The 16,282-nt window shown below is 43.9% G+C and overlaps 1 protein-coding gene across 1 annotated transcript; it reads left to right on the plus strand.

The window, feature by feature from the left end:
- Window positions 1–1,442: 1,442 nt before the first annotated feature.
- Window positions 1,443–16,022, plus strand: gvin1l2 (GTPase, very large interferon inducible 1-like 2). The gene is made up of 4 exons (XM_079513691.1): window positions 1,443–1,549; window positions 7,536–7,646; window positions 8,589–14,868; window positions 15,776–16,022. Exons 2-4 carry the CDS (start codon window positions 7,616–7,618, stop codon window positions 15,909–15,911), a joined length of 6,447 nt encoding a protein of 2,148 aa, XP_079369817.1. The 5' UTR covers window positions 1,443–1,549; window positions 7,536–7,615; the 3' UTR covers window positions 15,912–16,022.
- The last annotated feature ends 260 nt before the right edge of the window (window positions 16,023–16,282 follow it).

The raw sequence follows: 16,282 nt of genomic DNA on the forward strand, positions 1-16,282 counted from the left end.
CCTTTAAAGAGCTTTGCGGTGCATAAATAGAAGTGCAGTAATCTTTTCCTCTGCACAAGATTGGTCCCTCAGGCCTGCTTTCTTCCTCCCACACGGACAAGATCAACAAACTCACGCACGTGGCACGCACGCACGCACGCACGCACGCACGCACGCACGCACGCACGCACGCACGCACGCACGCACGCACCCAGGCAGGCACACACACACACGCACACACACACACACACACACACACACACACACACACACACACACACACACACACACACACACACACACACACACACACCTGCAGAGTGTTAATGGCAAGGTCGTGAGGGAGATAACATCACTAAGCATACGCCCCAGTCTGTCAGTCAACTTGACAGACCCCCCACCACCCGCCAATTTTAATATAGAAAAAAATAAATTAGGCCTATATATATATATTATTACATATATATAATTATATATATAATTTATATATTACATACATACATACATACATACATACATACATACATACATACATACATACATACATACATACATACATACATACATACATACATACACACATACATACATACATACATACATACATACAGACATACAGACATACATACATACTTATAAGGTATGCCATCTGGTGGCTAATGAACCAAACACACATTCTCAGAAGTTGAAGCAGTTTTAGAGGACCCACTTTTAGGCCAGTGCAACAGAGCATGCTTTTGCCTTTTTTAAAACCTTACCCATTTTAACCAAATACATACATACATACATACATACATACATACATACATACATACATACATACATACATACATACATACATACATACATACATACATACATACATACAAACATACATACATATACCGGTACATATATATATATTTCTTTGTGTATATGTGTGTATATGTATGTATACATATATTGTTTTTGTTGAATCAAAAAGCTTTCTGTGAATTACAAACCCGAATGCCAAAACAGCATTTCATTATTATGCCTCATGGCTACACAATAATCGGGCCCAATATCAAATACTTATGTCACATATATCATACTGTAACCCTACACTGTAGGGTCAATGCATAGCTGACATTCAATCAGATTGAGCTACTACTCAGACGACACGTCTGCAGGTTCACGTGCGTCACTTTGTCTGTACTCTCAATCCCAATCCCCGCAGGTGTAATTTGAATGTGCGATTATCAAAGTTGAGCATCAAGTTCAAACAAACTTGAAGCATTTGTAGACATGATGTCACTGATGTAACGCAATAGAATGAACGGAACCTCCTCCCATGCCTTGGCGTGCGAATCGGTGCGTCGCGTGCAGAAGTATGTCTGACTGGGAATCTGTTTGGGTATTACAGATGTACATTTTGTACATGAGGGATTCTCTCCAGCCTTCAGGAATGTGTCTTATCTGTCAGAGCATAGGTATAAGAGTTCCCCTGCCTTACTTACATACCAGAAAAGAGAGCCAGTTAGTTTTTGCTATACATTGTGAAGACCGTACATTTTATAGTTTATCCCACATTTGCATGAAGACGGATAAGGTAAGGAGTTGGACTGCTTTCTTTTCATTTATTTTCTCTTTCTAATAATAATACAAGATTATAAAGGTAATTGTGTATTTTACTAAAATTGCGATCTGCATACCCTTATCTGTTGTTTTGTATTGCTTAGTGGCTATAATTTACTATTATAATTTAGAAGATGCTCTTATGTCCAGAGTGACTTGAAGATCAGAGTAAATGTCATGAACCCTTGACATGTGACTATAGGCCAGTCACATATTATGTGGTCACAGAGCACAAATAAATTCATTAAATTCTACAAAGTAACAAGGAATAAGGATACCAGCCTAAACATAGAATCTGTCCAAACCACATGCTATCTAAACAACATAATTAGAATATGCAAACAGTATAAATCTAAATAACTTACATAGGCATAATTGTTTTTTTTAATAACTACATCATTTTGCGAAAAAGTAACCACTAACCATTAAAGTGGCTAGATACTGTGTTGTTTAGACATATTTGATGATTTGATTGGTTTAAATCATCAAATAATACGATTAGAACCAATAATGGTTTTTAACCTGGAATGATGGTAAACATCAACCATCTGATTATTTTGTAGCACTTTCTTTTCATTGCACTCTATTGCTTGCCAATTTATCCCGTTGCTTTTAGACGATTATAGACAGGCCCAATACCACTATTGCACAAGTAAGTTGTTCCAGATAAGTGTCTGCTAAATGCCTAAATTATAACACAAACAATCCATTAAATACATTCAACATCACTCGAGACAGAGTAGCATCATAGAAGCATTGCTAAAGTGCAATAATTACAGAGGATGGCACAAGCATGTAGACAATCCGTGACTTTAAACAAATCAATAATGATATAGCAATAACTATCACGTGATTTGTCTGTTTTCATTACTGCTGAGTAGAGATGGAGCTCGATAACTGATACCTGATAAAATCCGATAACAAGCTTATTGAGTACGCGTTATCAATAAGCTTTGGGCTTATCAAGCCTGTTATCGAGCATAGCGGCCCATGACGCCTCTCAGGTAGGCTACATAGTTTCACGCTGACACGGATTGCACGTATAAGTGACAGGTATAGGCCTACTGCAGTGGCTAACTGTGGTGACTATTATAGGGGGATACTAGGACGCTTGCCTCAAATAGGGCATTAAGCAACTATAGGCCGTGCTGCGAGGTCCCTTTTTGTTCGGTTTCGTTCCCGCGTCTTTGGCACTACGATTTCAATGCATATTTCCATAGACAATACCCTTCTGGACTCTGGGTTAAAAGTTCTCCGCATAATATCCTGCAGTATTTTGTCACAAGCCAGAAATGTATATACAAGTGTATAACCAAAAAACGAAAATCTTGTGCTGCTGTTTTTGCTTGTAAAATGTGTCATATTGATTTTGGCAACACCAAATCTTTCTCAAATGTCATAAATACATATACCTAACATCTGAAACAAGTATTGGTGCCTTAGTTTACTCATATGTGAATCTAGATCATGAAATGTAGCAAATTTGTTAAAGAAAACGCTTCAACTTAAGTGATTGGCACCTAGCACAATGAAACATACACATAGAAAATGTAGCCAAAAGCTTATGTTTCATACATACAAAATGTCACAACCTACTGGGTAATGAAAGGTAGAAAAGAAAAGCAGCCCACCTTGGCCCAAAATGGCTGAAAATCTATCAAAATGTTACCACGCCCACTAAATTGGAATAATGAAAAAAATGGACAAGACTAAAAATAAATGCACTAAAGGTCAGAATTATTACAACATATGGTATGAAACATTTATACAAGTACCACAAAGTGTCACAGCATCTGACATTTGCACATCACCCCCCCCCCCCCCCCAGCTCAAGTGCAGTTAGTCAGTCTATTTGCCAGCCCATAGAGTCCCATTGTGAACCCAGACATGTTGAGTACACCAAAGTTTTATAGTACAAATGTTGAGTATGTATGGGTCCCCAGCATGTAGAAACCGCCGGATGCTAACTTGCATATGTTGAACAATTATAATTAGCTTTAATGACCATAATCACCTACTGTATATGGACAAGATTTCAGCAATAGTCACGGGCCTTATGGATTTTTCTGCGCCAATCAATATTAAAAGGACTAAATTTGGCCCAGATGTAGTCCTGCTCTAATGATTTAGCTAGGGAACCCGAGCCAGTTACCTTCGGGGTCGCCATGGCGGCCAAATCCAATATGGCCGCCACATAAAACGCCTTCCTCACCAGCCATTTGCAGCATCCTGTTGCACACACTAAAAGATCTGAGCCTTCTTGAGAAGAACAGAAGACCAGAGTAGTCAGACCAGTCCAACGACCTGTTCAGGTGCACTCCTAGAAACTTGTAGTTGTCTACATTCTCCACTACCTTAATATGTTGCTGGGAACCGGAGGTACACTCTTGGTCGTGCCATAGTCCACCACCATCTTCTTGGTCTTGCTAGCATTGAGCCAGAGGCCATTTGCCTTGCTCCAGTGCACAACTTCCGTAACCATGCGTGCTCAACAGTGTTGTTACCTGAGATGCAGGTGACAACTGACATGTCTTGTAGTGGAAGTGGAAGTCAGATGTTTATAGGGTGAACAGGTGACAGCACTGTGCCCTGGGGAGCGCCCGTGATGTTCACCAGCACCTCCGAACAGACAACCCTGCAGTCTCACATACTGCGGTCTGCCCGAGAGATAGTCTGAGATCCATGCCACCAAACCATGGTCCACCCCCATCAACGCAAGCTTCTGTAAGCAGTTGTGACTGGATAGTTCTGAAGACTCTGGAGAAGTCAAAAAGCATGATTCTAACTGTGTTGCCCATGGTGCCAAGGTGTGTGAATGCCCTGTTTAGCATGTAGATGATGACATCATCAAACCCAATGTCCACCTGGTATGTAAAAACTGAAGGGGGCCGACGTAGTCACTCACCATCGGTCACAATGCAGCAAGATTTCCACAGTTCCTCCCCGTCATCAGGGAGGGGCATATCGTTTGGATCAGAAGTTCTGGACAACCAGATCTCCATATATGCCTATACTATATTATTGCGACCACAGGTCGCATTTACTATGAAATTGCGCATTTTCCATCAGTCAGTCAGTGTATCACTCAAAATCCCCATACATGGGGAAAGCCCCCATATTGCCCAGGTCTTGTGAGTGACATAACGTGAAATCATCAGGGATGGAGATCCCTGATGTCATCAATATTGGCCAGCAACTCTACAACTGACCCCAACCCTTAGATCTCCATATGGATATACTGTATGTCAGAACCTGTTCTTTCCATTCCAACATTCCATATGTTGATCCTTCCCCATCCATCCTTCCTCTTCGATGTCTCCCTTTTGACTGATACCTGTCCGTGTAAACTCTAGATGGGCCTGCCCCAAAGTTATTAATGCAGCCCGTTAGGGTGAGGTCGCTTCTCGCCCTCAGACTTACTGGTACTATGCTATAGCCTATGCTATACTATATACACTATACTATACTATACTATACTATACTATACTATACTATACTATACTATACTGATATGCCAATATCTATGTATGGGTGTATATGCTGTAGGTAGTTTGAAACAGCGGTTCTGGACAACCGGATCTCCATATATGACTACACTAACACTGCACTACACACTACACTATACTGATACGCCCATACCCATGCATGGGCATATATACTGTAAGTAGTTCTGGACAACCGCCTATCCAATCAACTCGACACCGGACATATAAATGTCCCTGTGCTGGGGTCAGCAGCAACGTGCATGCCGAGTGTGAAGTTAGTTGGTCATACTCCTACTCATACTCTATCAATAGGAATGTACTGAACTCCATTACTTTCATTTTGTATTGTTTTAAATAAATTAAATGTGTAACATACAAAGGTTGCTTTTTTTAGGCTGTTCCTAAAGGTGTTCTGGGTGAAAATGTTGAATACGCTTTTTGGGTATAGTGGCCATATATATAAAAACATATATATTAGAATTTTCTGGATAGATGTACTCATAAATCGGAGCATTTCAATGTGTTCTAATGCTTTTTAAGTTTGTCAAAAATGTCAAAGGTTCACTCCTTTTCACTTAGTGCTATCTTGTAAATATGCAAATTAAGGTTCCAGACACACTTCCAGACACATAATTATAAGCATTCCAATGTGTTTGTAATGGTCAAAAAACATGACATAGACACAATGTTTGCATTTGTAGCTCATCTGGTTCAAATATTACAGCCAAAACCATTTTAGGTATAGCAGCCATGGATTTGGCCGCTATGGCGACCACAAAGGTTGCCAGCTTGGGCGCCCTAGCTAAATCCAGATTCTGTGACACTTTGTGATACTTGAATAAATGTTTCATACCATATGTTGTAATAATTCTGACCTTTAGTGCATTTATTTTTAGTCTTGTCCATTTTTTTGCATTATTTTGATAGATTTTCAGCCATTTTGGGCCAAGGTGGGCTGCTTTTCTTTTCTACCTTTCATTACACAGTAGATTGTGAAATTCTTTATGTATGAAACATAAGCTTTTGGCTAAATTAACTATTGTGTATGTTTCATTGAGCTAGGTGCCATCACTTAAGTTGAAGAGTTGTCTTTAACAAATTTGCTACATTTCATGATCTAAATTCACATGATTAAACTAAGGCACCAATACTTGTTTCAGATGTTAGGTATATGTAATTATGACATTTGAGAAATAGTTTGTGTTGCCACAATCAATATAACACATTTTACAAGCAAAAACAGCAGCACAAGATTTTCGTTTTTTGGTTATACACTTGTATATACATTTCTGGCTTGTGACAAAATACTGCAGGATATTATGCGGAGAACTTTTAACCCAAAGTCCAGAAGGGTATTGTCTATGGAAATATGCATTGAAATCGTAGTGCCAAAGACGCGGGAACGAAAATCATTTTCTAGGCACTTTTTCTTGGGTCGCAGCACAGCCTACTAGTCGACTAGTTTACTAGTCGACTAGTAAATCCACTAGTCGACCTTGTTGGTACTAGTTGACTAGTTGATAAGAAAAAAAAAGAAAAAAAAAGAACGTTTTTTTCCCCGATTTTGTAGGCCTCAAGATCAGGTAGATTATAGTTATAGTCACCATGTACAGAGTTTTTCAATGTACAAATATTTATTTCTATTTATTACTAGTCGACTAGTCGACTAGTAAACTAGGCAACTAGTTAACTAGTAAAAAATACTAGAAGTGAATGCCCTAGCCTCAAAACACAGTCACCCCCGTGGAACTGCTGCCTGGTATTCTTAACGTAACCTAAGTAAACTTAAACTGATGAATCTAACCTTATCTCCAACCTTAACCTCAGTAAAACGGTGCCAAAACCTAACCCTATTCCTAAACGTAACCCCAGTAAAACTGTGCCTAACCCTAAACTTATTTCTAACCTTATTCTCAGTACAACAAATACAAGAATATACAAGAACCGCCCCACCGACCGGTCGGCGTGAGGTCGGCTGAAAGAACATGAGGGGCGAGCGTGTTTTAAGGCGAGCATTCCTGCGTTACCTTAATAGGGAGCTGAAGCATTGTTTTTCAAGAGGCCATTGAGCAGTGATGCAGTAAGCGGGAGTCACCTCTAAATTGAGCTGTCGGTATACACTCTACTTAAACTGGCATCATTACATTCCGGCTGTCAGTGGCCACGTTTGTATTGCCGTGTGAGGAAGAATGACACACACAGGCAAGAGGGAAGTCGTGCTCCAGTGAAGCGCTTCAGAAAGATAAAGGTCAGGCTAAACCGGCCTCCTTGCTCCTTTCCATAACAAAGCATGACAGCCCCACTTCATCTTCTACAGTATACGTACATGTTGAACAACAGCAGGTACTTTTGCATTCAGGTGCACTCTAGGCAGATATAGACACTATTTTGTATACAAATTATTGATGTACATACTGTGTGTGTGTGTGTGTGTGTGTGCGTGTGTGCGTGCGTGCGTGCGTGCGTGATTTGCAGGTTTCAAAGCTGTGGCGTAGATGACGTAAAACGACAAAGTCAACTGACAGAGGGCAGGAGAGAGGAGAGCTGGTCGCAGCATGTTCTCGACAAGACAGAGCAGCAGGAGGAGTAGGTTTTGTAGTTCTGTTCTAATAACGCTTGCATTGAAATCTTATTCAGTCTGTCACCAAATAAGATGCAATAGGATGCAAACAAGAATAATTCCAGGGTAGTGTGAAGACTAAAATGCTTCATATCTCCGCTGTCCGGAGGAAACCTCATAACTGTGCCATGATTTTTTTCCACCCTAAAACATGATCATCAGGTCTTATTGTTATATAAGGAGGAAGAAGTTTTTTTTAAAAAGTGTACAGTATTTGTTAAAATGTCGTTTTTATGTGGGCACCCCCACCAGTTCATTAAGTATGCCTGGTTTGCCGGGTGGGTGGTGATGGGTGGTGATCCACCTGAACTTAAGCCGCACCCACAGCTGTAGTTGTATGATAAAGGGGGAGGGGTTAGGGGAGGGGCTGATAATGTGATGTCACTATATTACTGTTTTTTTCATTGGCACATTTGACTGTCAAGGGTTCAGCCTCCAGGAAGAAACCCTAAATACAAAGGGAATACATCATTGCACATAAAAACGACTCCGGGGTGTCTAATGAAGTACTGTCACCTCATAGACACTTGAAAAACTGGAAAAATAAAAAAATTGTGGCACTCCATCTTTAAGGAAATTAATAAAACCTTATATTTTTTAAACGATGCAATACTGCCCCATCAAAGTTGGTGTTGTGACTTTAGATATTGTCAATTACTTGCATGAGAAGGATAGAGGTGGTGGAGTTAGCTGCTTTAACAGACAGTTTGAGGGTCCAATGGAGTTAAGAGGTTTTGTCCAATGCGTTTTTTACTACTTTCCATTGGTTCAATATTTTCGAAACAACACACAGACGTATAAAGGTTGTTCAATAGCACAGATTTATGCCAAAAAAAAATCAAAAACCTCAAAAATTGAGTTATGAGGTTTCCTCCCGACAGCAACGAAATTATGCTTTGTGATTCCAGGGAGACTTCCGGTGGACAAAGCCCAGTCAGAGGTTCTGTTAAAGCTGGGCCTGGGGGCGTTCTGGGTTACACCGCTGGACCCAGTCTCCCTGCTGGACATCAACACCTGGAATTTGGAAAACCAGCCCCCCGTGGTGCCAGAGTACCTCCCACGTGCTTTCCTTCAACGCCTTTGGCTGCTCAATCCTGAAGCGCGGAGCACATACTGCCAGCCTTCGCCAGATCCACAGGCTGTCGCCCAGGGAGAAGAAGACATGGTCAATGGCTATGGAGAGGAATCCCAGTGTGCCGCTAACCCCCTTGACTTGGTCGCAGCCGTCTATATGTCTGCCAATACCTTCGCTCAGCAGGACATTGCAGTGCGCATGGTGCAGTGTCAGTTTGCAGTTCCACTTGTCCTTCCGTCCGTCATTTCAGATCAGCAGAGCTCCTTCCTCCTTTGGCCTTTGAGAGGTGTTGTGAGCCAGTGGAGGACCACCCACTCCCTTTCTGGGGTCCTTGAAGGGGACTTGGCCAGCACCAAGATGCCAATGGTGTCCTTTGTGAAGCTAGGTCATTGCGGTGTGTCCAAGTCACGGGTGCTGAGTCGGGTTCTTGGTGGACCCAAATCCCGTAGTCAGAGCTTCCTGCACAGGGGGATGGACGGAGGAAAGCTGCACCGGAGGCTCTCCAATGGTTTGGTAGAGCTGGCATGGTACCTACCCACTGGAGATCCTGACACGGATATCTTCCATGTGCCTGTGGCGATCTCTAACTTACGTGGTGATGCCGCCGTGCACGAGAAATGCCTGAGTCTTCTGTGTCGTGCCTCTTCGGCTGTAGTCGTGTTCTGCGGGAACCTCAGGGAGAAGGAAAAACGCCTTTTGGCCTCCTGGAAAGGCACAGCCAACAAGATCATCCTCATAGACCTATCAGACCCCGGTGAAGAGGAGAACGAGAAAAGAGTTGTCGGGTTCGTCGAGCCGAGACTTGGAGACGAGCTGGGCCTGCCCAAAGACTCGGTTCTGTCAGGGGGAGCGCTCAGTGAGGAGCTGCTGGCAGACAGGTTAGTTGAAAACCTGAATGGTCTGTTACCAGGTAAACTAAAACACGTCACACTTGAAGAAGCGGCAGGAATAGCAGCAGAGCTAGGACTGAATGTGGATGAAGGGGCTGTGTGTAACAAGGCAAGGGCAACCGTTGAGGAAGTGCTCAAAGGTTTAGAGGAGGGGTCTGCACAGTTCAGGGAGGAACAGCTGCCTTTGCAGGGGGCAGCATGGAGTACACTGTCAGAGATGGAGAAAGAGGCAAGTAAACAAGAAAAAGCAGGAGAAGTTAACACACAACAACAGAACGAGGCGAGAAACATCCTCCTCAGGCTCAGCAGCTATATAATGACTCCCGCTATGAAGACTTTCACAGATGCATTGTTCACAACAGATAAAATGGAGAGAGCATACTTTCTTAGATGGATGAAGTTAAGCCTTCGGGCCAAGCAAATGAGAGAACAACACAGTCTCCAAGGACCAATACAAAATCAGCAGGAGGTGGAAATGGAATTGACAAACGAGAATGTTGATTACGATGATAGTTTCTGCACAGATTCAACAGAGGAGAATACGTCAGTGGAGGACACGCTTTCAGAAAAGCCATTGAGCACGGACCACACTGAAGGGAATGAACTGGACATGGAGAATGTGGCAGGAGACAGCCCTATAACACATGATCTAGCATCAAGCTGCGCAGAGATACCGATCCTGACTGAAATCCAGAAACTAGAAACTCAGGCAGGTCACATAGCCCAGAGTGGAGAAGAGAAAATGAACTCAGTCCTACCTGATGCAGGGGAGGTGGCTCTGATTTACTCGGTAGAAGATTCCACTGACGATAACATGGGATCAGAAGTAGAACCAGCCCACAGGCCTTCTGATGATGATAGCTTCTGCACAGCTTCAACAGAGAAGGAGAATAAATCAGTGGGGTTCATGCTTGAGGAAAGGTGTGAACCACTTCCTGAACAACTAGAACTAGACACGGATAATGATGTGACAGGAGACAGCCGTATACAACATGATCTAGAATCAAGCTGCTCAGAGGATCTGACTGAAAACCAGAAATTAGAAAGCTGCGCAAAGACACTGGTCCAGACCATGTTGGAAGGGCTGATCAGAGAGACTGAAATCCTGAAACTAGAAACAGAGTCAGGTCACATAGCCCAGAGTGAAGAAGAGAAAATGAAGTCAGTCCTACCTGATGCAGGGTTAGACGTGTTAGAAGAGTCCACTGACGACAACATAGAATCAGAAGAACCAGCGCAGAGGCCTTCCGGTGATGATAGCTTCTGCACAGCTTCCACAGAGGAGGAGAATAACTCGGTGGAGGATACGCTTGAAGAAAAGCAATTGAGCGTGAACCACACTGAAGAGGGTGAACCTGCACAAGGAGACAGCCCTATAGAACCTGATCTAGAATCAAACTGCTCAGAGGATCTGACTGAAAACCAAAAAATAGAAACAGAGGCCGGTCACATAGCCCAGAGTGAAGACGTGCAACTAAACTCAGTCCTACCTGATGCAGGGGAGGTGGCTCTGACTTACTCGTTAGAAGATTCCACTGACGAGAACATGGAATCAGAAGAAGAACCAGCCCACAGGCCATCTGATGATGACAGCTTCTTTACGGCTCCAACAGAGGAGGAGAATAAATCAGTCGGGGACATGCTTGAAGAAAGGTGTGAACCACTTCCTGAACAACTAGAACTAGACACGGATAATGATGTGACAGGAGACAGCCGTATACAACATGATCTAGAATCAAGCTGCTCAGAGGATCTGACTGAAAACCAGGAATTAGAAAGCTGCGCAAAGAAACTGATCCAGAACATGTTGGAAGGGCTGCTCAGAGTGACTGAAATCCTGAAACTAGAAACAGAGTCGAGTCACATAGCCCAGAGTGAAGAAGAGAAACTGAAGTCAGTCCTACCTGATGCAGGGTTAGACGTGTTAGAAGAGTCCACTGACGACAACATAGAATCAGATGAACCAGCACAAGTTCCTGAACAACAGACTGAACTAGACACGGATAATGATGTGCAACTGAACACAGTCCGACCTGATGAACGGGAGGCAGCTCCGAACCAGTCTATAGAAGAGTCCACCGTCGAGAACATTGAATCAGAAGAAGCACTGGTGAATAAGTATTCTGAGACGCAGGCCGAGGAACAAAATCTATCACCACAGATCCCTGAAAACGCCGACTTGGACTTTAGACCAACTACAGCTGAGCAAAATGAGCTTGAACAGCAAATATATTTAACGCCTAATGAAAACAAGATCAGTCCAGATGAACCAGATCCTTTCTCTCTCGGCCTTGAGCACTTCCTGCGTGAGATGGGGCTAATATTTGAGCTGACCCGCATCAGTCCAGGGAATGGGAGCCACAACGTGCTGCGTCTCCCCAGCCTGGCTGCAGACCTGCTGCTCTGCGGAATTCCCCTTGAGATTATGGACGGAGATGCCTCCAACATCCCCATCAGTTGGCTGGGATGTGTCCTGGCCGAGTTTAAACGGCGCCTGTCAGCAGAGGATGTCAGGATTCGTGTGTTGACAAATCTTGGAGTTCATCCCGCAAGAAATGGCGAAGTGCTCTCTGCGCTGTTTGGGGCAAACCTCCCCACAAGAGGGAGGGGGTACTTCAAAGGTATATACATGCTGCCTCTATGCATCCCAGGTGAGCTCAAGAGAGACATGGAGTGTGATCTTCTGTTAATGATTGACGTGGAAGGCCTCTGCTCACCAGAATCAAGTAAGGTCCATGACAATGAGATGGCCACAGTAGCTACTGGACTGAGTGACGTTCTACTGCACAACCTAGCCTCACATGGGGCCACTGGGATTGAATCCAATGTAACGGTTCTAATTAATGCACTTCTACGCACTGTGGTGTGTGGCAACACGCCGGTTTGTAGACTCATAATCCAGGATGAAGGATTAAACAGCAAGCTTCAAGCTTTGCAGCTAGGACGTGTAGCTGCGATCCTTCAGGCAGAACCACAAAAGACAGAAATTGAAAATAATCAGAACCCAATTTCACATCACATCCCCTGTCTCATAGGGCCTTGGCAAAACATATCCATCTCTCAACCAGTTGACAAAGGGTATACTGATGTTGTGTTACAGCTGAAGCAAAGCCTTTTTGAGGCATTTGGAAAGTGTGCAGCCAAGTCAAATGCCGCAGGGCTGTCTGAATTTATCGTTCGGCTGTGTGCCGTTTGGGAGGCGGTGAAAGCGGAATCGTTCTCAATTGGCCTTGGGAATACTGAAGTGGCAGCATCTTTCTCTATGCTGTGCACAGAGCTTTCCCAGTGGGAGAAGCTTTTCCTTGAAGACATGGAGATCTGGTTTATGGGGGCACAAAAGAAAATCACCTCCCCGGAAACTAAAGTTTCAGGGACAAGGCTAAAAGGTAAACTTCTGAGTCGATTGAAAGAGGAAGCCAGGGAAGAAGTCGAAGCTGAGGTTGAAAAAATCAGGTCAAAATTAGAGGCCTATTTGATACAGAATGACCACAACAAAACCTACATTGAGACTTACCACCCAAACATAATGAGCAATATGAATGCACTCCAGGAGCAGGTGACCGAAGAGATGATAGAAAGGCTTGAGTTGGCCAAAGATAACCACAAATTTTCTACACAGCTGAGAACCTTTGAGGCCTTTCTGGAAAAAGAACAGGAGCTCAAGCTACACATGCTGGTAGAGAACAGCAGATTAACCAATGTTCTCCTTGAAGACATGCAGCTGGAGGAGGAATTTGAGCGTGTATGGGATAATGCTTTGGCCACCTTTGACTTTGGACCTTCACAAACAAAGGACATTACTACAAGGGTTACAGAAATCCTGATAGATAACCTCATCAGCCGTGGCCTCCAGAAACACATTTTCAGGCTTCAGAACATTGGCAAAAAGAACAGGGCTGGCTTTGAAGTTCAAAATGAACATTTTGGATACAGTACCAGAATGAAGTCTATGTTTGTGGACAACAACAAAAAACAGAGATTAGCTGCCCATCGTTTGGCGTGCACCATCATAGAGGGTTACAATCGCTTTGTGGCAGAGAAGTCTAATCGGATTGCAGACTTCTCCGACAGCTACATAACAGAACTGTTTGAAAATGTTGAGAAGACTCTACAGTCAAACCCAATGGAGATACGGTCAGCTTTTGAAGTGGACCTGAAAGTCTATCTCTGCCGCTTTGCATGCAAAGACTTCCAAGACATACACGACCACTATGCCAAAGACAGAGATCTTTTGGGGTTTGCTAAGAGGTCTAAAGAGAGACGCCAAGGCGAGTTTGTCTACCAGTTCAGGAAGAGGGACCAGTGTCACAGGGTGGCCCAGGCTTTCACCTCTATGGTCTTCAGACCCACAGGCCTGGACTACATCTACGAGTCACTGGGGAGGCGTGTCATGGAAGAGATGGTGAGCCAGGAAAATGGCCAGCAGTACCTGTCTCCCTTGGCTTTCAATTGCAGCTTGCTGGAGGAGCTGTTGGACGAGGACCGCTTCGAGAGCTTCCTGGAATACCTGCAATCCTATGAAAGCTTCAGTCTGAAGAAGATCCAGGAGAGAGTGTCGCACCTCTCCACGTCGACCATCTTTGACAAGTGGAGGCAGCAGCGTCTCGGAGAGATTGTGGGGAAGATGTCCGCAGCCGTCAGTCAGACATCGGAGGGTGCGAGTGGGAATCTGAGTGACACCAAACTGCTGCTGGAACAAGTGTGCCTCAACCTGGAGAAAGAACGGGACGTGAATGTCACAAGGGCCTCACTGGACGGACCTCTGTTCAGCATCACCGTTGAATGGGACTACTTTGTCTCCTGTTTGCTGGAGGCACTGGCTGATATGCGGCTGGCACTGGCCCGTGAGTTCTCCAAGGACACAGACATTGCAGAGCTTCTCCAGGCTCTTCCCGTCAAGCCCCAAGACTCCCTCTTCAACAGGGTCCGAGGGTGCGAGAAGCAGTGTCCTTTCTGTCAGACCCCCTGTGAAGTAGGAGGGGCGGTGCATGACATGCACAGAGCCGTGCTCCACCGGCCGAAAGGCATGCTGTCCTACACATGTCACGACTCCAGCTCTCTGTCCCATACCAGTTGCCTTTCAGACACAACCAAAGATAACCTGTTTTTGAACAAGGACACAGACGGTCAGTCTCTGGCGTACAGCGATTACCGCTCCATCTACCCAGACTGGAGCATACACCCGGTGGAGCCTGACACCAAGACACCCATAGCTTACTGGAGGTAAGGCCAAAGAAACATGTTTTGGAATGTAGTTTGTGTCTAGCCAGTATGCATATACAACTAAACAACTAAACTAGCGCCCCTAAATAATAATTATAATAATAATCATACTCATGATGTGAAGTGAGGGGCGCCCACTCTATTTATAGAGTCCCCTCAGGGGACATCAACATTTGGTGTCCAAAAGTGCAAACGAGTGCTCAATGTTAAACCCCAGCTACACAGGGTTTCCTCGTCATAACTCCACGGGTCCGCCTGCAGTCCCTGCTCTTACCACTAGGGCCGAGCACCTCAACGTTGGAGAGCCTCACTGGGGGCTTGATTAGAACTCTATTTAGAATTGGATAGTTTTATCATCATTTTTAAGAGCCTGCTCAGGGACTAGATGGAAATGAGCTCCTGGCTAACTCTGGCACATTTACATGGATGTGAAAACTGACGAGTTTGATTAATGCGCATTGTCCCTGTCAATTAAATAAATAAACTATTAGATGGTGTTTCAAAATATCTTCACTTTCATCATAACAGTGCTGACAGGACGTGCAGAGAGTGTTAGAGGGGCAGGGGCTAAAAATCCCGTAAGAGGGCACTTTTGGACAAAAATAGCGAAAATAGCAGCTCTACAAGCTCACAACGTGTATGTGTTCATTATTATTGAATATTACGTATTCGTTGTTGTCATTGATTGTAGGAAAAAACTTTCGCACACCTAGAAATCAGGCGTGTGCACAGGTGCGTAGGCTAGTGGACATCAATCAAAGCAATAGTCCGGAGGGACCGAAACGTTGCTTCATTAAATAAGAAAATACTCATGTACCGAGCAAATACACAGTGTGCGGGTGTGTATTCTATTGCTTTCATTGTTGTCATTGATAAAATAATATCATTCTGTGCTTTTGCTTAACAGGTACGTGTTGACGAGATTCAACCAACGGTTTGCAGAGGAATATGAACAGCAGCCAGCACAGCTGCCTGACGACTGGCTGCACCTCACTCGAGAGGAGGCTTTGGAGAGTCTAAGGGAGCTAAGGCCCCCACACTGAGCACTGTTAGTTGAGGAGCATATAATAGGGATATTTCGCGCTAAATCGTCTAAAAGCGCCACATTTTGCACAGATGTATAGCCCACGGCATGATAATGATTTAGCTACAGGGCGCCCGAGCCGGTGGCATTCGGGGTCTTCTTTGTATCGTGTTCGTAGACAGACTATACGTGCCATTGTCATGGCATCCACTTTGCTCTTACAGAAAAAGAGCGAGAAACACATACACGACTGCCATGTGAATATTATGGTCTTATATTAAAGGTGCAGTAAGTGGTTGTTGTTGTTGATGATGATAATAAGTTAATTAGCGCTATAGTCTCACAGTAATCATTGTGTTTTGATCAGTAACAGGGGTCTGTGTGTTTCTG

This window comes from Electrona antarctica (genome assembly GCF_951216825.1).
Source record: "Electrona antarctica genome assembly, chromosome: 11".
In the NCBI taxonomy this organism is placed as follows: Eukaryota; Metazoa; Chordata; class Actinopteri; order Myctophiformes; family Myctophidae; genus Electrona; species Electrona antarctica.

Excerpts from the sequence above, each read along its gene's own strand:
- gvin1l2 (XM_079513691.1), top strand. The coding sequence starts at position 7,616 with ATGTTCTCGACAAGACAGAGCAGCAGGAGGA. Across the intron at positions 7,647-8,588 it reads AAGACAGAGCAGCAGGAGGA|GGAGACTTCCGGTGGACAAA; the intron begins GTAGGTTTTGTA and ends TTGTGATTCCAG. Across the intron at positions 14,869-15,775 it reads ACACCCATAGCTTACTGGAG|GTACGTGTTGACGAGATTCA; the intron begins GTAAGGCCAAAG and ends TTTGCTTAACAG.